Genomic DNA, 27,980 nt, shown 5'->3' on the forward strand with positions numbered 1-27,980 from the left:
TACATCTATCACCTTATAAATGTGAAAAATGCTTTTTTTGATTTTGACTAGTAAATCGATTGCATTGCACCCTCCATAGCCAACTAGATAATCGATAGGCCCTGAATATCTTCTAATGAATATTTTCTTCACATAAATCGATCTTTTTCCATTCAATTATTTTTTTATTTATTTTTTTTTTAGCTCAGCGCGTTTAAAAAAATATATTTTCAATTGAATGTATATATTTGAAATTAACTATTTACATAACATGCTACTGATTCAACTAATTAATAAAAAATATTAGGAAAATAAGAGTCGTAAAAATTAAATAAAAAAAATAAACAGCTATGTATTTTATTATTATACAATCTATAAATTATTAAATAAAAAAAAAAATCGATTTTTACAAAACTCTCTGAACACGTGATTAAAGGCAACGAATAAACAATGAACAACCCTTTTTACTTTCCCTTTTCATTTTTAATAGTGAAATATTGCAATCGTGTAGAATTACGATAATCGATTTATAGCGAACATACAAGTTTTGATGTCCCCTGTGATTATCTAACTATAATTTGTAAGTTTTTAAACTTAAATGTTATCTTCGGTATTCCAAATTTCTAAATACATTTAATTTTAATAACATAACACAATTTAAAAATAAATAAATAAAAAACTCCTTACTTAAAACTGAAATGTCACTTCAGACTGGTGATTTGAAAAACTCACTTTTTCTGACTCAAATCTCAAAACTTTAAACTCAAAATAGAAAAACTAAACGATTAGAAGTTTTCATCTCTTAAGGGAGAAGAGAAAGTAAAAAGGGCTCTTTATTATCCTCTTACGTAAGCAGATTTCCAAATATCTACCATACAAACGGAAGAATGAAATCTATAAAACATGGTCAACGGAAATGTAAGATGTGTGACGACTGCCCATAGAAACTGCCCATAGTATCTGGAACTAGGATCACCATCCATGGCAGTGTGTGACTTAATTTCAAAGGTTTCAGTAATCCACATGGTTACGTTCAGTACGATTAGAAATGTCAGCAGTTCTCTGCCCGGCTTTTGAACTCGCAAAGATTTGGTGTTGGAACAACGCCGTAGGCCGTCACTGATGAATGGTGTTTGTATCAGAACTTGTACCGTCTGCAATTTGACATAAATGCAATTAGTAAATTATATTGACAAAGATGGTCAATTTAAAATCTATTTCATTCACTTAGAGCTCCAATTCATTTTCGAATGGTGAATTCCCTCAATCCTAGAAGCATTTCCAGTCCGGAAATAAAACTGAGATAGCAAGTTTAGAGCTTACGGATTACTTCCTCCACTAATAGGTATGTGACTCGCTTCAAACTTCTGAAAGATGTAGTAAATTCTACTGTTCTTAGTTCCAGTAGCTTATTTAGGATAGCTCTACAGAATATGTAAACATTAAAGATGCAAATTAATATGAGTTATAACTAAAGATTAGGTGGGTGAAAATCCGATCTCTAGCCCAAGTGGTACCCTCCCGTCTACTGCTTCCAGGACGAACAATCACGGTAAGCAACGATTCAGGTAAAGCCAATTTCTCAGACTTCTTCACCTTGAGTGATTAAAAGATGGATAAAAGAAGCCATATTATAAACTAACTCCAGGATACGAGCACTCATATTTTGTATGTCTGACATGCTATCTGGATTTAATGTTGTAAAATCCAGTTGAGTATCATTAGGAAGGGAAGGGATTAGCTATGTGGTTAGCGTACTGGACTCCCACGCGGAGGTCCCGGGTTCGAATCCAGCTGCTGACCCTAAGATTTTCTCTACCTAGGAGCTTATTACAGCTAATTGCCCGGTGATGTAACAGTGTTGTCTGTAACGAGAGAACACTGTCCAGAGGGCCGGCAGTGCACTAAAAACAGCTCCGGGCGCCAATAACCTTAGATGTTGACGCGCCTTAAATCATTTTAAAAAAAAGTATCATTAGGTTGAGCAGCTTAAAGAAAAATAATAACGCGAAAAAATATTGATCCAATAGCCAATTAAGCTTGTTTGACGTGTATACACGTCAAACCAAATCTCTGTTACGGTGCGTTTGACGAGTATACTCGTTGGGAAAAATATAAAATTGCCATTAACTACAAAAAACTCGATATTTTAATAAAATATAATAAGAATATTATTTGATGGGGATGTTTACTTTATCTTACCAATAGAACGGCGGTGGGAGCCAGACAAATGATAAGTGGTTGGTACATATTTGGTCTCCGCAATAGAGATTGGGAATTACGCACACAAATAGAAGCTCTCAACCCCTTGTGCAATGCCCGTTTTTACCTCTTAGATAGAGGTTCAGACCTCAGTAGGAGCATGATTTCATTTTGCACAGAATTCAAAGCTCTTTTTTGCCTTTGTAAAAGCTTTTGCGTCTCTAGTTAACTAGAGCAATGCATACATGAAACTGTGCAAGATTTTGGAATGAGCACAGAATACTCTGTAATCTCAAACCCTAGAGAGATTGCAGAAAAATTCGCTTGTAGTGCCCATTACGACGTTGTAAACTTTTGGTTGTTTTGCCCTGCGTTCGACGTGTGTACACGTCATTGTCTGTGATTTTAATTCCGCACACTGTGCGGTTTTTATTTTAAAACTAAATTCCACGCTTAACTGGTTAAAATTAACAATTACAGAATGAACCTTGTATAACTTAACTTAAAAGTCAGCTTAAACTAACCTGCAATACCGTTGTCACCAGTCCGACATAATTCTCAGCATACCAGGCGGGTGTAATGATGAGGATTGTCTGTACGAAAAACGCTGGGATACAGATGAACAACAGTAGATCGTCCAGCAGAGAGACTGCCTTTCTGTTTACGTCCAGTTTGGTGATCTGCGAGTAGAGTGGCACCACAGTCAGACTCATCAGTACGATCAAAGTTAGCTCTGTACAGGAATTCACTGATAGTCCTACATCTAAATATTTACTGAAAGCAAAAAATTAAAAGTTACAGATTAACATGAATATAATTTTAATATAATTAATTACAAGGCAAATTTAAAGCTCTTTTGGGCCAATTTATTCATAAAGTATGGGTGTCTTAAAGGGTATTTGCACTCACTTATGTGAGTGATGTGTACGAGGGTATGAGTGAGAGGGTATGAGGAGGAGAGAGAGAGAGCGAGAAAGAAAGAGAGAGAAAAACTTGTTTAGTTGAAGTTTAGTCTACACGTTATTGATAGATTACAATTACCTACTTCTGAATTCTGTTTATTGATACGAAAATAAAAATACCAACTACAAATATAATTACACAAACCTATCCGCCATGGCCACGAAGAATAGAATGATACTGAGGAAAGAACCAGCCAGCACAATCAATCCGGCGAATAGTCCTTTGTTAGAGGAATGGCAGTCAGCGTACAGAACTACATTCGACATGAGATCTCCACTATTCCAATCATCATTTCTGCAATGTTTATGCGTGCCAATGTTCTGCCACATGATGAACAGCACACCAACTAGTTTGTTGAATTAAGAGGAAATCAGTTGACAATAATAATAATAATAGTAAAATAAAAGGGAAGGGATTAGCTATGAGGTTAGCATACTGGACTCCCACGCGGAGGTCCCGGGTTCGAATCCAGCAGCTGACCCTTAGATTTTCTCTTCCTAGGAGCTTCTTACAGCTCACTGTCCGGTGATGGACAGTGTTGTCTGTAACGAGAGAACACTGTCCGGAGGCCGGCAGTGCACTGGAAAAAGCTCCGGGCGCTAATGACCTCAGCTGTTGATGCGCAAAAAAAAAATAGTAAAATAAATTTTCCTGGTGTGTAACCAAAGTCAGCGTTTGTTTGGATATTTTATTTTAATGAATTATTAAACCAAAATTGCATTTAATAGAATTTGAAAGCAAAAAATGTTGTAATAAAACGAGGTGTGGCTATTAAATAACGAGACTGATGCTGTAAAACATTTCTTTTTAAATTTATACATATTTAGTTATTATCACCTTCAATATACACCCCTCCACTATCCCTACAACGCTCCATGCGAATTTACCATTGTTCGAAACAGTGCTGGAAGTCTTTTTCTGTCTGAGCTCCTGCATGACGAGTGCCGCTTTTTCTTTCACAGCTTCACAGCGGACTGAAATCGTGTTCCTTTTAAAGCAGATTTGACTTTGGAGAACAGATAAAAGTCACATGGGGCGGCCAGGTCAGGCGAATAAGGCGGATGGCCTAAAACTGGGATGTTGTACTTGGCTAGAAACGTCGTCTTGACAGGCAATGCAGTGTGAGCTGGCGCCAGTTGTCTTGATGGAGAACCCCGTGACTGGTTCTTCCACAAATCGGGTCGTTTTTTCCCTTACTCTTTCACGGAGTTGAGCAAGCACCTCACGCGGTAGTAATGTTGATTTAATTATAATCGGATATTTTCATCCGTTTTGGACGTGGAAGGGCCGAGCCGGGCGGTAATCATCTCCGACGTTTTCTCGGCCATCTTTAGAAACGCTTGAACCACTCTAAAACTTGCGCACGTCATAAACATTCATCGCCATAAACTTCTTTTAATAAAAGATCAAGTTTCAGTAGCGGTTTTATCCAGTTTTGTTGTGAAATTTCACGACAATTCGTTGCTCTACTATATGTGTAGTATCATGTTTTCGGCAAAACGAAACTATACCAACTTACACAAACGACGGTTCCGGTCAGACAGATTTCTCTACAAACACGTGAGACGCCGGCAATCGAAAGAGAAGGCTTTACGTTGCACAGCTGTCGGTCGTTAAGATTTGGCGAATCCATAGTTTTTCTGTAGCAGCATCAGTCTCGTTGTTTAATAGCCACACCTCGTAGATGTGGAACTACTCATGCGCAGTGTACCAAGTTAAAGGAATATTATAGGATTCGTTTTTGAGAAATTGAATCCAGTAAAGAGGAAATTCCGGTTGGTTTCAAGACTGAGACACATTCATACAGATCAATTTGTAAAAAGAATAATTTTTTTTTTATTGAGGGGGCTTCAAAAGAGATATTTCCGATGAAAATTTAAATCGTAAATTTGATTCGACCGCAATATCCCCTCCCTAGTTACCTAGTATACCACAGACCACCCCTTTAATGCGTCTTTGCTATCCAATTCATCTCCGGTAATACGGAGGCTCTTTTGGGGCAACACAATTGAATCCAATTATATATTATACATTAGATATAAGAAAAAAAAGCTTACCAACAAGGATGCTGTACTCTATGGTGAACGGATACAAATATGGTGAGAAAGTTTCGAATACAATTTTGAATTGCATTGGCCCGTGGCATTTCTTTAAAATTAGAGCACTCGATGTATATTCAGTTGAATTTTCAAGTCCTGCAACACGAAATAATGGTTAGCTACCCCTGGGCCTGTGACTCATAATCATTACACTCAAGACGCTTCTCTATGTGCGCAATAATTACTAAGTAGTTTAAATAAAAATCTACAAAAACCCTTTCTGTAAAGAATACTTCAGCTTGACCTGTGTGGGGTGTCATCTAAAAGAGATCAGTGTGTTACCAACCTCTTTTTCTCACTTAGAAGCCCTTAAATGAATACTTCCGGTGTAAACACATAATGGAAAGGGTTTTTTATTTTTCCAACGTGTACCTCGATACTTTTTGTTCATAATGATGACAACTTGATTAATATTAACGAAATAAAGGTGAAACCAAAATATCTGAAGCGACGTTTGGCGTACAGAATTCCGTGGAATCTCACGATTTTTAAATATATTTTGATCATACACCGAATTAAATACTGCGAGAAACATACCAGTCATATACATTGCTTTATGACTGTTGAGGTGATGTAATGATACTGGAGCATCTTCTCCATGGTACAATGAATCTACGGTCTCCCTCAGGATCGTCCATATCCAGAAGCAAAGATTTGATCCAATACAGTGCATCAAAGCAAATCTGCCGGCAACCTTGAAACGATTTATGATTACCTGTACAAAATATTGAATTACTATTTATTTTAAAACAAGTAAGTTTGTTTGAATATTTAATGTAAGTTTTTTTTTTTACGTTGGAATACTTGAAAATGAAGAACAGTTGTAGAAAAGAGTATGTTGGATAAAGGAGATCTAGGACCAGCGTGGCTATGCTGGCACAGCGCAAGAAGTTAGCAGAATCTGTCATGAGGAAGGCCAATTGATAGGAGATCAACAGCCCGCTGTGAATAAGGTGTCCCAAACAGAAGCCTGAAAAATTTAAAAAAAACAACCATAAAGACCCATGCTGGCTTCATCCCAAAGAGTTTAATCGCTTGAATTGTACACACAAACCTGCGGCTCCAACTTTCATATAGAAACTGCCAGAATGTCTGCCTCTGGTGAAACAGTAATAATGTGGTAGTACTAGATCCGGTTCTGGAAGAGAACTCCATTCTACGTTCGAGATCTGCTCTCTGGCTTCAGTGTCATTCTCTGCTGTATTCTCTGGTAGATCTGCAGTTTTTAAATAACTATTTTAATTAGATTTAAGGATTATTTGTCTCAGGTTGAAAGGCATTGCTCTGTCCGGGCCACCGTTAGGTATACGGGCCCACAGCAGGCGTGGAGTAACCATTAAGCAAAATTAAATTCAAAAACAAATATACATCAAAGCAGTGCGGCGGTGACCTTAGAAAACAGATTAATTTCATGCCAATAAAAGAAAAAAATACAAGGGAAAAATAAGAGGGAAAGAATACTAAAATGAGAACTCGATCTTTGTCCAAAATTCTTACAGCTTCACTCACCATATCTCCTGAGTGCCATTTCTTCGCTGATCTTTAAAATTCGCAAATATTTCCTCAAATCTAAGTAAAGAAATGAAAAATAGGTCAATCCAACTAACACCAGATATATGCTGAAACACTATGAAAACAAAATGCACAATTTTAGTTCATAATTATTTATCTGACTTAAATAAGATAAGCTTATTCAAATAGTTTAGATAGTTAGCTTCAAATATTTAGTAAATGTAACCATTATAATTAGTCACCTCGGCCACTGGAGTCTTCCCAGACATGAGTTCTCCTATGTACACAATTACACCTAACGTTACAATAAATACTCCATAAATACAGCTTGATATAGTGGTTAAAGATTGTCTGAAATCAGAAGAAATAGTTATTTATTTAAGAAGTGTGGAAAGTAGTACTTTTCCTCACGCGAGGCAGGGTTTGCACGCACGAGCGAGCGAAGCGAGGCGAGTGCAAGTGCAAATTGCCGAGTGTGAGGAAAATACTTTACACTAGAGTTAAATATTATATTTTTTCTGCAACCATTAAATTTATTAACTAAAAAAATTAAAAATTTCATTTTTACAGTCTACAAAAGGTAATTTATTTATTATAAACATTTATTGTTATATTACAATCATTTACATTATTTACGTATTTACATTACTTATTACATTTTCTGCTGTTTCTTTTATTGATGGAGGAGTGTTTTCTAAACAGGAATCACAAGAATCCATTTTAAATTTCTATAAGGTAACACTATAACCTTTTTAACTGTTATAAGTAAAAATATCTAATTATTTATTAAAGTATTATTTTTATTTCTATATTCCTTTCAATTTTTATTCTATTTTTTAATATTCGTTTTTTAATTATTTAGTTACGTTAAATAAGCTTATTAAAGTTTTACAGAAAATATTTATGTTAATAACAAAACTTCTTATATCAAGGAAGCACAAGTTTTTCCACTCACTAGTGAGGAAAGTTACACTAATGGGAATTTTTCCCCACTAGTGTGGGAAGTTGGGCATTACACAACTGATTTTAATTGAGTAATGAGAACTTCCCTACATGGTTGCAGAAAAAATAAGTTTTTTCAATTAAATGCAAGATAATTCTATTAAGAAGAATAATCCGTTTTAGAGTTTTTCCTATTTTAACAATTAAACCTGAAAATAAAGAATTATTCTTCTATATAAAGTATTTGATATTATAATTTGAAATAAAACATACAAGGCGTTGGTACAAAATTTAATATAAATCTATATAAAATTCTGAATCGAATGACACCTCATTCATGAAAATCGGTTCTCGCGTTTAGGCGCTACGTTGTTTACAAAAAAGGTAACAACAACAAGAAGTAGAAGAACAACAACAATTTCTGAAAATGCCGTTGCTGCTCATTTTCGGCAACTTTTTTCTGGAAATCTATTAGGGTTAAAAATTTACAGTTATAAAGGAGGATTTGCCCTACATTTTAAAGAAAATTTGAGAATTTTATCTTTTATAGAAAAAGAGAAAAAAAATTATCAAAGTTGGGTGTTTTTCAACGTTACACTATTTTCGTGCCAGTTTTTGACGATCAACCCTTTATACAACTGTCCTACCGGATAGTTTTAATACCGCAAGTTAACTTCCGAGATTATTAGACAAAAATATCCGTAAGAACGAAATTTCTGAGACTTAAAGACTGAATAAAAAAAAATAAAATAAAGTAAATTAAATAATTTATTTGTCTGGTAGGTATAGTAATTAGGTTTCCGAATCCTTAATCCTTAATCTCGAGTGGTTCAATCATCAACATCGTGGTTTTGCCAAGCGGTGTGTAAAATGGGACACGATGTAGTTAAGTAATCGATAGACTGGAGAACATAGTAAATAAAATGTTTGTTCAAAAACTTTAGACTGGAATTATCATTACAGAACTTTGTAGGTTCATCTTGTGGAGAAGAAAATTCAAAAGCTTATACTAATTGAATATCCATCAGCCCTTATCGTTCTAGCCATATTTCCATAATCTGCTAACAATTATTTCCGAAATCCAATTGTTGCCCTAGATATTCCTCTCTACACTCTGCTTTTAGAGTTTAAGAAATTTTTTTGGGGGCCATTTAACTTGCCTCCTGAGTGGGATAAACCCTGAAATATTTTCATATCAAAGTTTTGATGGACACTTTATTCTCCTGCTTCTTTACACACTCTTGGAAGTCGGGAGAGCCCCTAAAAAAACTAACTTCTGATGGAGATTCTCATACCTGAACATGTGTTCTTTTTCCGTGGACGATGTGGGCGCAACGCAGGTGGCTGCATGTCCGGCCAGTGAACCAGGCCAGCTACTACCGGCAACTCCTCTGAGCAGCGCGCTACCACCATACTGGCTGGCCGAGGGAAGTCCTGGTACTTGATCAACTAGCTGGTCGTTTAGCAGGCAAATCTTCCTGGCCGGGAAACTGGACACTTGTAGCGGACCTGTCATAGCATGTATGAAATGGTTTTTTTATTGTTTATTGATGAAATGAAGAATATTAATGGTGGCGCATTCCATTATAGATAGAAAACAATTAGAAAGTTTCAATAATTAATTATTGTTTTGCAATATGATTTCAACTTTAATAAACTTTAACCAACTTTAATTACTCCTCAGCTGGGAAGATCTTAGTATACAAATATAATTTACTCGTTTTTACTTTCACTTAATGTATTTGTAATAGAAGTACAACGATCTTATTTTTTCTAAGTAGAAGTTTAACTGGAACTGTATAATGTAAAGAAGGAAACAGTTAATTCTATTTTAGTAAATTGTAAGGTCAAAGAAAAAAATTAAAGGTCAGCTTCTTTAGGTTTTGAGGAAATCAAAGAAAACTTAAGAAAGAATCAGGCAATTCACACTTCCGCCAATTCGCTCCGCTTTATAAATTTCACTAAAATGCCTCTTTAGAAGTAATCCTAACCACCTGTTATTTTTGTGAAGTGGCCTTAATCGAACTGACCTGGAACAATGTTTCGATTATAACTTGTAGTCTAACAAGTGTGTAATATCTTTGGAGTCATTTTTCAAAAAAAGTGATATAGGGAGTGTTCATCGCTAGGTTTGCCTAGTTCCTGGAAGGAAAGCAAAAGAAGTTGGAGCTTCCTGCAAAATTTCAGGGATTGAACTGGACTGGTTTCGCTCACAATGTTGTAAAAGCTTTTTTTTTTTCCTTTGGACTCAAGGAATCACAATCCTTGCAGAACAAAACATCGAAAATTTTGATGCGATTGCATCCTACTTTGAAGTAAGGGGAAATTAAAAAGGAAAAAAATAAAACGTTGTACACCACCTGAAATGGATTTTTTTCCAGCCCAACTCTTGGTATATAACCAAGTCCTCCCATAAAATAACTTTATTATAATGTAATTGTAGTTATATGGTGTGGTGATTTTATTAGGAAATCTTTTTTTTTTAATAACCGCTGAAGAACCCCAATAGAAGCGCTAAATTATTGGTTTGCCCTGGGCACCAATTCTATTTCTCACGATCCTTGAACCAGTAACTTATATGTACATTATATTGGGGGGGACCGCCAAGATTCCTGAAGAAATAGCTGGCTGTAGTTCCCACTTTTTTAAGGAGCATAAACACCAAAAATAAATGACCATCATTTAAGTAAAAGAAAGTCTGCACAGGTACAAATTAGTTTCACATCTAATTGTTTGTATGCCGAAGTCGCACAATATAAATTCTCAACCAACAGCTGAAATAGTCTGGGCATAAGTATTTTTTTGTATTGTGATAATACGATAACTGTGAGAAATGTTTTATTACCTAATCGCTGCCAAATACTCCATTAGGAGGAATAATTAGAGTTAGTAATTGAAACAAACGTTCTGTTTCTATTTTTTAATCTCTTTGGCCGGAAAAATACGATTAATCTAAGGTAAAGCATTAATAATTTATAAAGTAGGCTATGAAAAAGAGAAGGAAAACTAAACGCATGTTAGTCTTGAATTACTTTCATTTTTTTTACTGCCCAGCTATTCATTATGTTCACACTATAGTGAACAGATAGCTGATCTTAGCCATTTGCTCACTGAATTAAGTAAGTTGGTAGGCTTGTTTACTTTCCCTTACACAGCCAACAGGAAGTTAAATTTTTTTAAATTGAGTTTTGTACGTATGTACACACGTCTTTTCTGAGCACGAATGTGGTCTAAGAATACAGTTATTAATCGCTGAAAGCTCAATTTTGTTCTTCCATCCTTGATATTATTGTGGTTTTTAGTAACTTTAAGATTTGAGCCACAATACGTCATTCTGAAAAGCATCTTTATTGAAATTAAAGCAATGAGTATAAAAATAAGTTCATACAATTTTTTTTTTTTTAATGATTTAAGGCGCATCAACATCTAAGGTTATTGGCGCCCGTAGCTTTTCCCAGTGCACTGCCGGCCTCCGGACAGTGTTCTCTCGTTACAGACAACACTGTCCATCACCGGACAGTGAGCTGTAAGAAGCTCTTAGGAAGAGAAAATCTAAAGATCAGCAGGTGGATTCGAACCCCAGGCCTCCGCGTAGGAATCCAATACGCTAACCGCATAGCTAATCCCTTCCCTTGTAATTATTATTTGAATTATGAAAAAAATGATAGTATTTAGTAAAAAATTTTAGCAATAAATCAGTACTACAGTTAGTTTCATTAAACTTCACGACGAGTACAAAATAAATTGAAGTTCACTGGCTAAGTATGAGAGATGATGTGTAGTTGTTTATGATTGGTAATTTTATATCAATGGTGCAGGTATCACCACAATAAAAAATTAGAGCCAAAAAATAGGTATTGTTCAACACGAAATTTTAATAAATTTTAGCTTTAATGCAAACTATAGAGTTATGAACTGTATATCCAACATTTTAAACTCGTTCAAGAATTTATCCAGGGCAAGTTTACAGCGAACAACTAAGGCTGCTGCGAGTGGGGTTACTTGCTCTCAATCTTAGAATTTTGCTGGAGAATATTTGAAAGGGTTAACTGGAGTATGCTTTAAAATGTCTTATTAGGAATTAAGAAATTATCGTTTAGAGTATTGAAATAGACGTAACTGCCTTTTTATCAAAATGTTATATCGTAAACACTGAGTTAAATATTGTAAACGATGGAACACAAAAAAAAAAACAATCTTCAAACCATCATCTCATTAAACTATAATTAACTAATATTTAAATTCATACAAAAACTGTAAATAATTTTTTTTAATAACTTACTAAATTTATTAAAATCAGGTGGTCCTAAATAGAAATTGTCAACCTGGATGACTTCTTCTCCTTCTTTCTGGGGTTTCAAGTGTAAAACCATTCTCCATTTTCTTTATTAAGAAGGAACTGTCCTTTAGGCTGTGTTTCTTCAACAGCAAACTATAACAGGAAACTAAACTGTAAGAACACTTACGAGCATAGTTGAGCAATTTTGGGAAGAACTTGCATGCAAATAAAGGTACGAAATAATCGACGCCGGCGCTTGGTATTCTGTTGTAAGTTAGGAATCAGCAAGTGTATGTAAAGAAACATAGTGGATATCTAGACCTAACTGATGATTTAATAGAAATCCCAAATCTTTGTTCAGAAACAGGACAAAATTGCATGCTACAACGTGGATAAAATCAATTACATTGTCCAACCAAACCATATTTCGAACTAGAAACTAGATTTTCAAAAAGTAGACGATTTTCGAATTTTCCCGTTTTCCTACATTGAGGCGAATTTCTCGAAGCTTTTGGATGGAGGCCATCTAAAAAAAAAAAGAGTTCCAGAAAGGCCAACCTAAACAACCAGCTACCCCAGGGGGTCGGCAACCAACGACTCGCGAGCCGCATGCGGCTCTTTTATCCAAATCTTGTGACTCTTCAGCCTGTCCAAAATAAATTGTATATTTCAATTTTATTGAAACAAATGAAAATTTCATTTATTAAAGTAAAGATATTATTTCATAATACAGTACGTAATATTAGGACTGCCGCAAGGGAAGGGATTAGCTATGAGGTTAGCATACTGGACTCCCACGCGGAGGTCCCGGGTTCGAATCCAGCAGCTGGCCCTTAGATTTTCTCTTCCTAGGAGCTTCTTACAGCTCACTGTCCGGTGATGGACAGTGTTGTCTGTAACGAGAGAACACTGTCCGGAGGCCGGCAGTGCACTGGAAAAAGCTCCGGGCGCTAATGACCTCAGCTGTTGATGCGCCAAAAAAAAAAAAAAAAAAAAAAAAAAAAAAAAAAAAAAAAAAAAATTAGGACTGCCGCCATTTTCATTCAAATACAGGTTTAGTTATTATTTATTTGTCTATTTACTTCGCAATATGTGAAAATAAATATATAAAACATTTAAATGTTATTGAATATCATAAAATAATAATTTATAAATACAAATGAACTTCAGAGTTCTTGACAATATCATCCTTGCGGCTCTTGGTAAGATTTATTAAGATTATTTAAGAAGAAATGGCTCGCGACTTAAAATTGGTTGCCGACCCCTGAGCTACCCGACCGCAAATAAATACATAATAGATGGTAAACTACTTTAAAATCTGAAGAAAGTAAAAATAATGTAACGCCTTCTGGGAAGAGGCGGTCTTAACGTACAGCTGCCGAACAAGTCTCGTGGACGGAGGCGGATAGCAATCATATTTTACTATAATTTTCTCATATTAACTATTACAATAATTAAAATCTAAGACCTGGGCCGTGAATCGAACTCAGTACATACCACAAAACGTCGTAGCTGTACGGGTGGCTGTACCATGGCGCCAAAATAGTCAGATGGTTTAGCCGTCAGTGAAACCAAGAATGTCTTAAGACAAAAGGAGTACCCTGCACAAACTCTGAACATTTCATAATTGGTATTTATTCATAAACTAATTCGTATAAAATGTAATTTATATACATTATAATATTATATTTATTTCTCTGAGTTAAAAGTAACAATACGCTTTCTGGCTAACTGGGACATTTAAAAAAAACACAAGCAGATATGTGATGTAGATATAATTTCCGGTATTATGGTATCTTACAGAGATGATGGTGTAATACACAATCTCGACTGAACGTGAATTCTATCAAGGGGAAATAGTTTTCCGAGATATTTATCATTTAATTACTAGGTATCTAATTTCAATTTTCACGGTTATGAAGGCTAATCGTGTAAGAGTTGTTTTCTTAAGAAAATAGAAACTTGAAAGAAGTTATTGTCCATGGATTCGGTCCGAAAACTTATCAGACGCGTCAGTGCTACTCAAACAGAATATGTGCTAGAAATTATTGCTTATCTATTTCGCCTTCACAACTTATAACCTCAAATAAATAAATATTTATAATGCAGCACTTTTTTTTTCTTCTTATTGTTAAGTGTTTTTGGGAAAACACACAGCTTATCGTTTCCAAGGCGCTAACCCTAAGAAAAATTCAACAAAAATCTGACCACCAACCGATACAAAGAAGGGCATTCACCTTAAAATGAAACAATCTGAACTCTCATTCTTTTTCCGGTCCCACAGACTCTACAAAATGAATCTGTCGTTAGAACCAATAACATAATGATATATCCATTGTCCAAACTCTAAGGAAGTATAAGAGAGGCCACTGGAAATCCCCGCAGATTATTTATTTCTACCTGGAGCCCTAATTAGCGCAATATTTCTCCTAAGGGGAGCAGAAAATTATGAAAATAATATTGTAAAAGTGTTACAAAACAATCTTGCTGGCAAACATGTAATTGGTTGCCAGTAACCTATTCTTGTAATAATCCTGAAATTAATTTCTGAAATGCAAGTAAATTGAGGAATCAGTTGACAGCTCTTACTAGGAGCCTCCACAGCTGTACCAGTAACTGCCTGGAGAACACTCCGGAGGCTGGGAGGGCAATGAGTAATCTCTGGGCGCTAATTAACCTTAGATTCATTCGCGCCTTGGGTGAAAATAAATAAATAATTAAATGTAAAAAAGAGTTTAAATTATCTTGTTCTTATACCGTTCAGATGTTGAAATAGTTTTCTTTTTGAGCAATACCTCTTTAAGAAAGGACGATTGGGGAAAAAAATTAACTAACAAATGGAAAACATAAATATGACTGCAACATGCCATGTTACAGGAAGGTTACATGCGTACAACGTTGCGCCTCTACTTGGTTTAATGTTGACACGATCAAGTATTGTTCTCACCTACTGATAGACATCGTAATCTATTGTTTCTACATTTTTCTTTCTTACATTAATTAATGGTGGTAATAAATTAAATTCTTTTCCCACAGCTTCTATACATTTCCAAACAAATATATTGTACGCCCAATCTTTTTAGCAGAAATTGTGATAAAATCATAATAAAGAATTTATTAACAATGATCTCGGACCACTAAGTTTAAGAGTTTGATTTTTTCGATTGAAAGATGTTAATTTTTTTTTGTTTTAATACAACAAAAGCCAATCAGAGCGATCCACTGGTCCGGGAAACGATTCTAAAGAATGTACTATTTCTATTCCAACATAATGACAAAATAAGTGAGGTAACGATCAAATCTTACTTCAATTAGTGGACAAGGTTGTCGTCCAACTTTGGCACTGGAGATCTGGCAGGAATTAGGCAACGCTCAGGTGGCAGCTTTTTAAGTAACCTGGAACAAAATCAAGTACTGTGAAAATTTTTCAAGCCGCCATCCAAAAAAGTCCATGGAAAGTTATACGGTTCTGTCAAGGACAGAATAGGTACTTGTCGGCAAAATGGTTTCCAAGATATTTCAAATTCCCAGTACAATTTCAGGCAATAAGTTGACCGAAAAGCTGGCTAAAGATAATACTAAAAAAAATGTAGCATCTTACAAGCGCAGATTTCTTTCTATATCGCAAAACGTATAGCCAGTGATGTTTCCAAGAAAACAAATGAAGAACACCAGCAGGGTATTTCCGGTACGGCTATCTCGTTGAGTGTATTGCCAGCGCCAGTCTTAAGCAGTGGAATGTAGCATATTTCAGATTAGCAATTAGATTTGACCGGTTCAACAAACATCTGTACAAAACTTAATTTCGTAATTTGGCACTATTAACCAATGATTTCCTCTCACAACAAATCTTTAGAAAAACAAACAAACAAGTCAACTGCTAGTTAACATCAAAGTTCAAGTGAATACGGAAAACAAAAAAACTGATTCCAATGGTAAACAATGAAATGTTTAAACAAACAATTGAGTGAAAGTGAACCATACAATTTTACACAAAATTTCTCGTGCGGACAATTACTAATTAATGAGACAAACGTATCTTTAGCCGATTATAATACAATACCCACAAAATAAAAACCATCTTGACTATTTTACAGGAAACAGCGCTTTCCTGGTTAATAGTTTTTTTTCCTTGTTGAGAGGACAGCATTTATGGCGTGAACAGCGAAGAAGGCGCACAAAGGCACAAAATTTAAATAAATGGTTTAAGCTAAGAGCATTGAAGTAAATAAAATTTAATTTGTTAAGTTTTTTCTTTTTCTGATTGTTTATAGACTTCATCTGTTCCCGGACGCCTTCAGTTTTAGTTTCTGAAGAACGTGGAGAATTCGAAAACCATTTACATTGTCCAGCTATTGCTAGATAGAAATTCTTTTAATTAGTACTCGTAAAGTTAACAGAGTTTAAGAAGGCTGTTAATTCAGCCAACTGGAAACCTATACTATTAAAAAAACATTCATCTTTATCAGTACTTTCTTCTCTGTGTTTACTTTTTCTTTCAAAACATCTGTACCGGAACTAAATTCACATTATAGCATTACAATGACCTTGTTGTTTCGCTACGATGTTCGGTTCTCACAGTGGACAATTCGCTGAACCCGCTCGGAGTTCGGTTTAAAAAAAAAAAAATACTAATATTAAGAAATTAATTGTACTTACAAAATTCGGAAGGTGAAAAAAATGTTAACAATTGTATTAATAGAAAATAGCAGCAGTGTTTACACAGGATTTTTTTTCTTTACTGAAAACATAAAATTTGGGAAGGTACTTGAATAATTTTGTGGTTGCATAGAGCGGCAAATTGGGAAGTGAGGTTTCCTTTTAAAACTAATATGAATAAACTATCAACATAAATAATATGAAATCCAGTGAAATTAGATAAACTTCTGATAAAAAAAAAATTCTATTCATACAGTTTTTTTAGCAAGAATCAGTTGAGATTTTTTTTTGGCTCTTACACACACAAAAGACCTGCAAAGTTCACAACTCGATTGTTTTACCATCGATAGAATTTACAGTGATGATAATTATTGATAAAAACTGTAGTTTAAAAAAAATTGCAATAGAAAACAGAGAAACTTACTTCTTGTATTTGTATAATTGTGTAGAACGGGGGTCAGAAGTCCGAATTCTTGAATTCCATGGCTGTAGTGGTTTGTGAAGAGGAAACAATGTCCACAGTTACGAGTAAGTACAAGTAGATCTATACAACACTATCTCTACAGTTAAAAAAGTTCTGCTGGGGTTTACAAGTTTCTTAGACAGAAGTACTTTCTTTCTTTTCGCGATATCCCACTCCTAGTAACTTGCCTTCATTAATTCATAATCCCTCCTTCTGTTGTGATATCATTTTCTACAAAACAGAACATAGTAAATTGTAAAAACGGAATAAATATTAACTGCATTAGAAAAGAGCTTGCGATGGATTTCTTTTGTGTTATATTTTTTCTTTTTTCAGTTGTTAAATAAAATTTTATTTGCTAGTTTATTTGAACAAATTTTTTTAGAATTGAGAAATGAAAGTACAAACTTGCTCTTTGGCATTCGTTAAACAAAACTGTCTCTAGAATAAACAAAAAATAACTAATGTTGCGGTAACTTCCCTATATTTTCCATTTTCATATTTTTCTATTTTATTGTTATTAATTTAGTTTTTTTTTCTTCTCTCATTTTCCGAGCTCAATGTATCTTTATATTCTCTTACTCCTAGTAAAATAAGTATTGCGATCATTTATTTTTTCTTTTAAAGGAAACGTTTTGTGTGCTTACCTTATCTACGGTGAAGAGTATCTGAACAGAACATCTGTTTTTTGGGGGGAAAAGGAGGACGAAACTGTTACGATAGCGTCTGGTCAGAGGATAGTAAAATAAAAACTATTAATTTTCGCCTGGGGCCACTTTTTCTGGCCTGCCAACCATACATTCCCAGCCAGTTATTGTGAACAGTCATTATCTTTGAAGTGTAATCACGCAATTTTATGAATATTATGAATCCAATCACTTCTTCAAGAATTGTGGAGTACATATCTCTAGAAAGGCTAACCGTTTTTTTTTTTTTTAAATAAACCATTTGTTAACCCTGGACAATATACTTCTCCACTTTTTTCCCTTACTAACTTTTTCAGTTTTATGAAATAAACGCCGAAATTTTGCAGATCGAAAGTTGTACATTGCACGAACTCTGTAAGGTGTGAAAATAGTAAAAATCAAGAAAAAAGAAAGAAAAATAAAAAATAACTCACCTTTTCTTTGCTGGAATTTAGTAAATATTATTTTAGATTAGTAATCGTTCTTTTTAATTAAAATATAGCAATAAAGAATTAAAATATAGTGAATGTGTTCTAAAAATACATGTTATTTTTTTTGTAAATTCAGAATTAAAATCTTGGCGAGTGAAATTGTTTTTGACTGACTTTTATCGTAATTTTTGCCAGTAAATGAATGATAGAGATGAACTTCATTAGTACGAAGATACAACCTTTAGCTTTGTTTGTTTTGCATTTTTTTTTTAAAGGCACATACCCCCACTTCTAAGGTCTTCTTTGCAGATTTGAGTATATTTACCTGAACAATTGTTACAGTGATAAAGTAGACTTCAGTAAAGAGTAAAGTCAAAGTGCTAAGCGTGCTCACCAGATTAGAATAGTTTTATGTTCAATTACATATATAAGGCGACGAGTGTATAAAATATTGTTATTGGATAACTTTGAAGTTAAGAAGAATCGATTTTAAACACAGGTAAAGAAAAAAATGCAAGTAAATGATTTTTTGTTTGAAGCGCAATATGTTTGAAACTGATACAAGTTTTAAAATGGTAATTTCATGAGAAATAAGAGATAAAGCTCAGTAAAGTGAGAAATAAGGTGGGAGATAAAATTTGAAAAAAAAATACGTTAAAAACCGTTAAGAAATTCAAGAGGGAGTACAAGTACAAAGGTTATGGTACTGTAGCAGTAATTTGTTTAGCGGGAAAGTGTGAGGTTACAATTTGTTGTTCCAACTATATTCACGAGTGATGCATCTATTTAAAAAACAATTCTCTTAATAATATAATAGAAATTTGTAAATTCTGTAAGTTTTGTTGAGTTGAAATGGGCGCACCAGAAAGGCTGATTAAAAAGATAGAAAAAGCTAGGAAAGAACGACGACAATCACGTAAAGAAAGTCGCGCTACACTAGTAAACTCTAAAAGAAATTTAATACTTGAAGAAACAAAGAAGGGTGTGTAAGTTTGGAATATTTTTTTTTAAAAAAAAGGCTTTGACTTACATAGTTGTTGCTTGATGTTTCGTTTTTTTTTAATAACGTAAAGTTTAAAAGTAAAATATTTTTGGTTGAACACTTAATTTAAAAATTTTGTACAGTTCAACCAGAACTAAGTGAAGCTGAAAAATTAAAACTTTGGCGTATTGAAAAGAAAAGAAAGATGGATGAGGAAAAACTGAGAAGACGTCCACCTTTCATAACTTTTGTTAATGTTAAACACACAGGTAAACATTTATTTGTTCTTGCTCTCATATTTCAAATACCTGCTTCCAGATTTAAAGTCTTCTTTTTGTGCTAAAACATTTTTTTAAATTTAATGTACAATTTTAGGATTGACACCTTATAAGCAAACTCCCGCCCTGATTACAAACAAAAATAAGACAAATAAGTTTGCTTTCCTGCCAGCACTTAAAAAAACAGAAACTACTCAAATAAATAAGGTGATTTTTTTTTAAAAAAATTATTATGTCTCATCTCTCTTTTTTAAATAAAACTTTGAATATACCAAAAAGCGTTAACGATTTATAAAGGATCTTACCGTAATAGAAATCTACATTAGTCGTACGTAACGTAACTTAAACAAATTTAAGTTTATGTAAACGTACTTATTTTCTTATGTGGGTTAAATGCGTATAATTTTTTTTTTCTTTTATGAGTTGATCCCAGTCTTGTTGGGCACAGTTTCTTATATTTTAAATTTGCGGCTAATTTTTTACTTATTTGTTGTAATGAACAAAAATCTTCTTTGTGCTTGTGCTAATCAATTCCTAACATCCTTGATTTTTAAAGCTTGATAGGTTTTTTTTTTTTTACTAGAGAACCACTATTATTATTGGCTAAATAATCTTTATTTCCCAAACTTATAGAATTTAGATACATTTTTCAAGTATTATATCAAGCAAATCATCCCACAAAAATAAAATTTGTTTTGCTTCTTAATTTAAAATTGTTTTTGTTAAAATTCAGCAAATTGAAAATGTAAAGCAGCCAGTACCTGCTAGAACTATCGCCAAACAGACAAAAACTGTACCAATAAAACCAGTGAGTAACGTTAATACTTCTATGAAATTAAATTTCATATAATATCACAAACTTTAAGAAATAATATTTTTATAAATTTATAGGAAACTACCTTGAAGAAATTGGAAAATATGAGAATAACTAGACAGAATGCTAATAAAGTTCTACCAGCATCAGTAAGTTCTTGGATGTTAAATTTTGCTGCCATATTGATTGAAATAATGAACAAACCCTTTTTTTTCTTAAGTTGATTTTCATGTTAGAATATTTTTGCTTGGGTTATGGTATTGATCAATATGTGTTATTTAGAGATATCAGTACAGCTTCTTTAGATTTGCTGGACAATTCATTCAATTCTCTACCCTAGATAAAAATGTTCAGTATAGATTTTAAGGGGTGTCTATCCCCTTAGATGTTCAAGAGGAGCAACATTTACATTAAACATATTTATAGTTGTTATTTAAACATATTTCAATTTAAATGGAAAGCGAGTTAATAACAAGCCGTTCTCATCGTTCGGAAAAACTTTCATTCATTCGTAATCTTGGTGAAAATCAAACCTAAATTTCTTTAGATTAACTAAATCTGTACATTTTGTATCTCTTTGTCATTTCTAAACAAATTTCATTCTTGAAGAAGGTTCCGGAAGTGGAAAGGAAAGCGTTTCGTATAGTACAACCGAGCAGTAAACCTACAAGAATTACTCGATCTACAAAAAAGGTAATGTTTACTTTTGGTGGAAAAAAGAAGAAGATATGATTCAGATATATTTTCAAAATACTGACTATTTTAATATAATAGCAAATCTAAAATTTTATATTAATTTTTGTTTTTAACCTAGACTGAAATTGAACCCAAACCCGTGATCAAAGCGGCTGTAAATAAAAAAGACATCAAAGAAACAAAGATAAAAGCTGCACAATTGAAAGAGGATAAAGAAAATGTTCCTACTGGTAAAGCTAACAAATTAGTTGCTACGAACTGTAAAGGATGCGGTAAAGAAAAGCAACGAGTTACTAGGGCTAGAAAAGGTAGGTTTTTTTTAATATTTAGGCTATATTTTTTACTAAAATATGGAAAAGTGCTACAAAAATGTGTGTGAGAATATAAAAAAATAAAAAATAAATACATCAACCAGTTTATTGATCAAAGTATAATATATTGTTGCTATAAGTTCAATCCATATTTTGCCACCAGCTCTTTGGTTGGTATCTTGATTATTTGGTGGCAAAGATTTCATTACGATTTGCTTTGTCATTCTTTTCTTTAGTAAAACGGTTTTCTCCTCAGCAAAAAATAAAAATTGTATCAAATGGAAGGAACAATGTCTGGGTAATGAACAGCGTGAGAAAGAAGTTCATACTCTTGCTTATTAGTTTCTTGAAGCAGTATGATGGGTTTGGTGGTGATCTTGCCATGTGCAATACAAGTTGTACAATAATTAAGATAATTATATAAGTAAAACTTTAGGTTTCTGTGAACGTGATTAATGTAAAGTGTTAATTTGCATTGTCTAGAGAGCAAACCTGAGACTAGCCCAAAGCCCAAAGTTGAACCTCCAAACGGACCTACTTTTCAAAGGTAAATGGTTTAAAAATGGCTAAAATTATTAGAAAAAAAATAATTGACATAAAATTAACCTTTCTTTATCCCTACAGTGCACGATTAGAAGAAGAAACAAAGAAACTACAAGAACTGAAAACTATTTGGTTAGCTAATAATAAGGAGAATGTTCCAAAAGATATCCAAGATGAAATACTGACTGTAACTGGACAAACCACTTTGTTAATTTCATCAAAATTTGAACAGTTTCGTTCATTAATTAATGAATGCTCCAACCAGTTGATGGCTAACAGTCCCAGTAATCAGAAAAAGATTACATCAGATGATCTTGATGGTTTTTGGGAAATGATGTTTTTGCAGGTAAGAGATATTCTCTCTGCCTCTTTTGGGCTGCATTTAATTGGGAAACCAACCAAATTGGTCGAACTATAGTAAAAGTAAAGAAATCGCCTATTTTTTTAGGCGGGGCTTAACGTCCAACTACCAAATTAGGTGTCGTGGACGGAGGCGACTAGCAAACATACTTTACTGTAAATTTCTTTTATGAACCATTAAATAAAATCCAAGGCCTCTAGACCGGGAATTGAACCCAGTACCACAATACATATTAGCTTTACAACTATAGTAACCATTGATAATTATATTGTAGTGTAGTACCTCTAAAAAAAGCATTTTATAACGGGGTTCTCAAACATAGATAATGTTAAGAAGGAATAATTATGGAAATGAGTTGCTAGAAATTCCATGTTTTAAGAAAACGCAAAAGAAACATTTATTCTTAGTAACCTGATGATTACTTCAATCTAGGCTTATACCAACATTCAGAAAACCGTAACTTTTAATTGAATATTTTTCCTGTAAATTTTTGAAAAAACGCCTCCTACGAGTTCCCTGTAACCTTGCCTTACTGTCCATAAGTAGTTCTAACAATTTTAATTGGAAAAGTCCAGGGGAAATCTAAGCAGAGGCACTTCAAGGATTTGCTGGATGGGTTGGCTTTATTCTAAAGTCCGTTTTACTTTGGCTTCTTACGTCATACCAAAGTTCCAAATTTTTTGGAATTGAAAACAAACCAATAAAAAATGGTTTGCCAGAAGATTCACTTTACTAAACCAGTTTTTGAAGTTTTTAGCGCTTTTTTCCAAAATTGTTTCCTTTAGAGAATATGTATAATATTGAAGTCCAACTATTTTTAGTATTAATCATATGTTTCGAGTAAATTAAATTACGTAAACTGAGGTAAGAGCAAATGGTGAAGAGTGTTCATTCCAAATTCTTTTATAGAAGTAAGCTTGATAAAAAAATTAAAGACTTACAAATAACCATTGCAAATAACATCCGTAAGTAAACATTTAATTTCCACGGTAGCCGAGGGGTTAGAGGCGAGACCTGTAAAGCTAATATTTATTGTGGTACTGGGTTCGATTCCCCAGTCTTAGGCCTTGGATTTTAATTAATGGTTAATATAAGAAATTTACAGTAAAGTATGTTTGATAGTCGCCTCCGTCCACCCAATTTGGTAATTTTAGACGTAAAGCCCCGCCTGAAAAAATTGGCAATTACTAAACATTTAATTTTCATATTATCTTATTTTCAGGTAGTACAGTTACACAATAAATATATGAAATTAGAGAAATTGATGTTAAACAATTGGGAAGAGCCGAATCAGAGGAGAAAGAGCAAGGCCAAGAAACCAATCGTCAAAACACCAATTCCAAGGAAAAGAGTGGAGTCTCGTTTTAAACAGTTTCTTGGTAAAGAAGTTATCCATTTTGTAATTATTTTCTCTTCAGAAAAGAAGAAATCATGATATTAATTCCAAATCTCTCAACCATATTTCTGTGGCAAAATTTATTCTCTGATTTAGGATCATAAAACGATGTGAAAATCCTAAGTTATTGCAACTCTTACGTTGTTTCATATTCTTCTTCAATGTAAAAAACATCTTTTTCTCTCACTAATTTATAGCCCCAGTAATGTTTAATGTAAATGTTATAAACACCAAAAACATTCTTAACTCTTTTATCATCACTATAATTTTACCTAAGTAAAGTAAGTGGTTTAATTAAATTGGAAGTTTTATCAATCTGTGTTTATGTTTAAATCCATCACTTATATAACAAGGTGGATTAAACGTTTCGTTAAAGTTTTAGTAAAGGCAACAGGAAATACTATGAGATAAGAAACGATCAGATGTTGGAGGATTCTGATGCGTATAGTTTACTAACAGATGAAAGTATTTTTTAATACAAATATCATTAACTGAACTTGTTTTTTTTTACAGCCAAACAGAAGTCACATGAGAACACTTTGGCTGGCAGTTCAGATGGTATAGCCAGTAACCAGTTCGATGAAGATGGTGAAGATGAAGTTGTCAATTTGGATTCATTAAAACATTGTAAGTAAAAAAAGGTGGTTGATATTTAATTTTCATCAATCAGAAAAACAAACCAGTGAAAGTCTAAAAATTCATGTTAAAGCGGCGGCTCCGGATTTGATTTCTTAGGCACGCTGAATGGGACGGATATATTTATCAAGGAGTGCATTGTGTTTAAAAGCACCGCATCCAAAACATCCTTACTGGCCTGACTGTTCTTTCCACTTAGCGTCTACTCTTGATGTCAAGGTGGACACAAGTTTTTTTTTATGAAGAAAACAGTTGTAACGATGAAGTCAGACGGGCCGTTCGCCCCTTCTCCCTCGTATCAGTGAGCACATGGTAGTGGAACGGAATGAAGGACCAAGTGAGGAGGGGATATCACTTATATTTCCTACCCTCTGATCTAGGATTTCCATGTTCTGAAATAGTGTTAGATAAAAATGGACCTGAAGATCCATTTTATATGGTGACTCCGGTGGCGGAGTAAGATCGAGGAGCCCAGCGGAGGAGGTTTGAAGGGTGAGAGATTCCTTGTTAAACCCTCTTCTTGGTTTAAAGTCTACATAGGAGTTAGTAATGAAATGTATAGGCATATAATTCACATTTGTAGGCATAGGCAGATATTCTCGAGTTTCCCTCCAACCAGCGGTTGTGATATCCCAAAATGGAAGCTCCATGAAAGGAGATTAAACATTCAGGCAGCAATCAATGTCTACCAAGTCAGTTCCTAAGGTGGCAGAACTTAGGCAAACAGCTTCCAAAAATCGTAACTTTTAGCCAAGAAGTCTATGGAGTCGTAATCAAACAAACCTGTTTATGCGTATGAAATAATTTTATCATTGCCAGAAGCTGAGGAAAATCCTCGCAAAAAAAAAACCCTATGTTCAAAGTCAGATTACCAGAGAAATCGCGGAGAAGAAAAAAAAAAAATTGCTTACTATTTAAATGATTCTTTCACAATTTTGCAGGTAGAGTTACGCCAAAAGCTGTGAAAAATTTGATAACTGCTAGAAAATCTAGACGTTCCTCAATGAAATTGATTATGTCGATGTCAGGAGTGGGAAAATTCGATATAGTAAGTTTAGTTGTTTCATTTTTCTTTAGAATATACCAAGGGTATAGACCTGCAAAGCTAATATGCATTGTGGTACTGGGTTCGATTCCCGGTCTTGGCCTTGGATTTTATTTAATGGTTAAATGAGAAATAGTAAAGTACGTTTGCTATTCGCCTCCGTCCTAGTAAATGGTAGTTGGACGTTAAGCCCCGCCTAAAAAAAATAGGATTACTTTACTAAGGCTATAAAGGCTTTTAGCGGGCATCTATTTGGTTAAATAGTATTAAGCAGGATCTATTTTTATTCTACATTCACTAATTAAAATTTTACTAATGCTTAATAGTGGAAGTACAGTGGTACCCCGGTTTTCGAACGACTTGACTTTCGAACAAATCGGTATTCGACCAAGAAATTCGAGAAAATATTGACCTGAAATCCGAACAAACATTTGGAACTTGAACACCCGAGATGAGCCGAGTTGTTTTTATATTTACACTTTTAGATCTTATTTCTTGTTTAGATACAAATTTTTTACATAAAATATAAAAATTAGGCCAGTAAAACGGCATATTTCTGTGGCTTAGAAACGAAATAAACTGACATAGTTTAAATTATTTCTTATGGGATAAATTGTTTCGGTTCTCGACCACACTTCCGGAACGAATTGTGGTCGAGAACCGAAGTACCACTGTAGTTGGTTAGTATTTGATCAGTGTTGGGCACAATTTATTTCAAATAAAGTGGTTTTAAAATATAATTGATAATTCATTTTGGTTATTTTAAGTAAAATATTTAGAAAATAATTACTGAGAAATAAATGCTTCCATTTCATTAACTTTAACCCACTCGTACATAACTTTTTCTTCCTTCATATCCCTTCTGCATACATGGTTATCTAGGTGAGCATTGCTTGACTGTACTTGTAGTATCTAGATTCAGTTTGAGAAATTAGTGAAGTTGAGTTAGACCAATGCCTTAATTATTCTATAAAAGTTCAACCAATGAATGGTTTTCCTAATAAATGATGCTCAAAAACAAAAACAAAATTATGTTTACCTTGAATAAATTATTTCCTAGAAGCCATCAAGATCATATACTATAAATTTTATCATTTTTAGTAATTACTTCCTCTTCAGAAAAAAAATAATATACCTTGGATATCCTTTAATTCCAAATCTCTCAGGTACAATATATTTCTGTGGCAAAATTCACGTAGAAATGCAAAGGAATGGTAAAAAAAAAGTTTGCGGGAGGGGGCGACGTATCAATTTTATGGGTTAAAGTTACGAGAATTTTAGGAAATGTTAAAGTAGAAAGCGTTTACTTCCAAAAATATTTATTATTTTAAATTACAAAATAGAAAATTATTGTTTGTTATTTCACTAATTTATATGTAATAAAGCTCTTATTTTTGTACTGATGAAGCACTAAGCTCGTGTAAACTAGGCTTGAAATTAAAACAAAAATGTAGCGCTTAAATACAAGGATAAGTGTTCAAAAAAAAAAAATGGTTTACCTATAATTTCGAAAATATCAAAAACCAATTCATTGTTTCATTTTAATTATTTACTTAATTTGTTTTATTTTACAGTCTGGCACAGCGTTGTGCGCAAGCCCGAAACCAGAGAAGACGGTCACTTTTTTAGACATGACTGACTAAATCTTAGAACAATCAAAATAATGCTTTTCTTTGTTTTGTTTTCGTTTTTTCTCTCATCTAAATATGTTTTCTATTAGAATTGTTGAAAAAGTTGAAATTTAATTGGTTAAATTTAAAATGAAGTTAAAAGAAATGTTTAAAAAAAAAAAAAGTAAAAATACAAAATAATTTTTAATATTTTAAATTAACGGATTTTATTTTCTTGATTTGTTTTTAGATATTTTTTTATTATTATTATTATATGTGGTATATTTAAATATTAATCTGTTTTTCTTTTCCCTGTGACTGTAATAAATAAAATGAATATATTGTATATGTATACATACAACAGAAATCTGATGTGAAAAATTCTCGCACGACTATCTTGAAACCATAATTCTAGATTTTCCTCTAACTTAGAATTCTACTTAAATTACCTCTAAGGGAAAGGAAATATCTCTTCTTCATTCATGGTTTGCCTAGGTGAGTATCTCCAGAGTAGTATCCTAGATTCAATTTGAGAAATTAGTGAAGTTGAGTTAGACTAATGCTTTAATTATCAATAAAAGTTCTACCAATGAATGTTTTTCTTTTCCTATTAAATGATGCCCAAAAATAAAGAAATTCTCTTTAACTGGAATAAATTATTTACTAGAAGCCATCAAGAGCATCTACTGTAATCGTTTTCTGATCATTTGATTGCTTAGATTAGCGTTTACCCAACCTGTGGTACGCGTAGTTGTTGGTTGGTGGTAGGTGGTACGCGAGAAATAATCAATGGTGGACATTAAAAAATAATGTAGAAACGTTCTTTTCCTATAATTCATAAACATTATTTTAATTAATAATATTATACAGTAATTGTTAATATGTGCAGAGTAATAAAGTAAGTCTGTCTCAAGATATACGAGAAAATATAATTGCACATTCAACAGGATTCAAAATTGTCTTTCATGGAGTATTTTCCCCAAAAACCAGAAAACACAAATGATAATTGGATTTCAAACCCCTTTTCTATAAAGAAAATTTAGGAAAAGCTACATCAATAAAAGATCTAGAAAATTTAATAGAATTATCATGT

General features: G+C 33.4%; 2 protein-coding genes across 8 annotated transcripts; one reads left to right on the top strand and one right to left on the bottom strand.

The window, feature by feature from the left end:
* Window positions 1–311: 311 nt before the first annotated feature.
* On the bottom strand, window positions 312–17,196 carry LOC141461497 (proton channel OtopLc-like). Of its 5 annotated transcripts, none has more exons than XM_074142665.1 (13): window positions 17,060–17,196; window positions 15,283–15,372; window positions 11,980–12,129; window positions 8,993–9,206; window positions 6,998–7,106; window positions 6,753–6,870; window positions 6,298–6,459; window positions 6,038–6,213; window positions 5,781–5,958; window positions 5,202–5,339; window positions 3,289–3,490; window positions 2,706–2,955; window positions 312–1,133 (listed from the first exon to the last, which is right to left on the bottom strand). In XM_074142665.1, exons 3-13 carry the CDS (start codon window positions 12,068–12,070, stop codon window positions 816–818), a joined length of 1,956 nt encoding a protein of 651 aa, XP_073998766.1. In that variant the 5' UTR covers window positions 12,071–12,129; window positions 15,283–15,372; window positions 17,060–17,196; the 3' UTR covers window positions 312–815. The 5 variants fall into 5 exon arrangements, with proteins under 5 accessions (XP_073998766.1, XP_073998768.1, XP_073998767.1 ...); XM_074142667.1 differs by having other exon boundaries at window positions 15,283–15,390; window positions 17,060–17,164; XM_074142666.1 differs by lacking the exon at window positions 17,060–17,196 and adding an exon at window positions 16,636–16,973.
* Window positions 17,023–27,481, top strand: LOC141461499 (uncharacterized). Of its 3 annotated transcripts, none has more exons than XM_074142672.1 (13): window positions 17,023–17,163; window positions 19,341–19,466; window positions 19,573–19,682; window positions 20,209–20,283; window positions 20,367–20,438; window positions 20,899–20,982; window positions 21,104–21,293; window positions 21,780–21,843; window positions 21,921–22,185; window positions 23,423–23,579; window positions 24,110–24,223; window positions 25,174–25,280; window positions 26,852–27,481. In XM_074142672.1, the coding sequence occupies exons 1-13, from the start codon at window positions 17,118–17,120 to the stop codon at window positions 26,918–26,920; spliced, it is 1,479 nt and encodes a 492-aa protein (XP_073998773.1). In that variant the 5' UTR covers window positions 17,023–17,117; the 3' UTR covers window positions 26,921–27,481. The 3 variants fall into 3 exon arrangements, with proteins under 3 accessions (XP_073998773.1, XP_073998772.1, XP_073998774.1); XM_074142671.1 differs by lacking the exon at window positions 17,023–17,163 and adding an exon at window positions 18,558–19,197; XM_074142673.1 differs by lacking the exon at window positions 17,023–17,163 and adding an exon at window positions 18,558–18,714.
* Window positions 27,482–27,980: the final 499 nt, after the last annotated feature.

The sequence above is a fragment of the Rhodnius prolixus genome, unplaced genomic scaffold (assembly GCF_049639745.1).
Source record: "Rhodnius prolixus isolate KJV_2025 unplaced genomic scaffold, Rpr scaffold_6, whole genome shotgun sequence".
In the NCBI taxonomy this organism is placed as follows: domain Eukaryota; kingdom Metazoa; phylum Arthropoda; class Insecta; order Hemiptera; family Reduviidae; genus Rhodnius; species Rhodnius prolixus.

Excerpts from the sequence above, each read along its gene's own strand:
- LOC141461499 (XM_074142671.1), top strand. The coding sequence starts at position 19,068 with ATGGGCGCACCAGAAAGGCTGATTAAAAAGATAGAAAAAGCTAGGAAA. Across the intron at positions 19,467-19,572 it reads TGTTAATGTTAAACACACAG|GATTGACACCTTATAAGCAA; the intron begins GTAAACATTTAT and ends GTACAATTTTAG. Across the intron at positions 19,683-20,208 it reads AAACTACTCAAATAAATAAG|CAAATTGAAAATGTAAAGCA; the intron begins GTGATTTTTTTT and ends GTTAAAATTCAG.
- LOC141461497 (XM_074142665.1), bottom strand. The coding sequence starts at position 12,070 with ATGGTTTTACACTTGAAACCCCAGAAAGAAGGAGAAGAAGTCATCCAG. Across the intron at positions 6,871-6,997 it reads GGAAGACTCCAGTGGCCGAG|TGTTTCAGCATATATCTGGT; the intron begins GTGACTAATTAT and ends TTGTTTTCATAG. Across the intron at positions 6,460-6,752 it reads AATGGCACTCAGGAGATATG|ATCTACCAGAGAATACAGCA; the intron begins GTGAGTGAAGCT and ends TAAAAACTGCAG.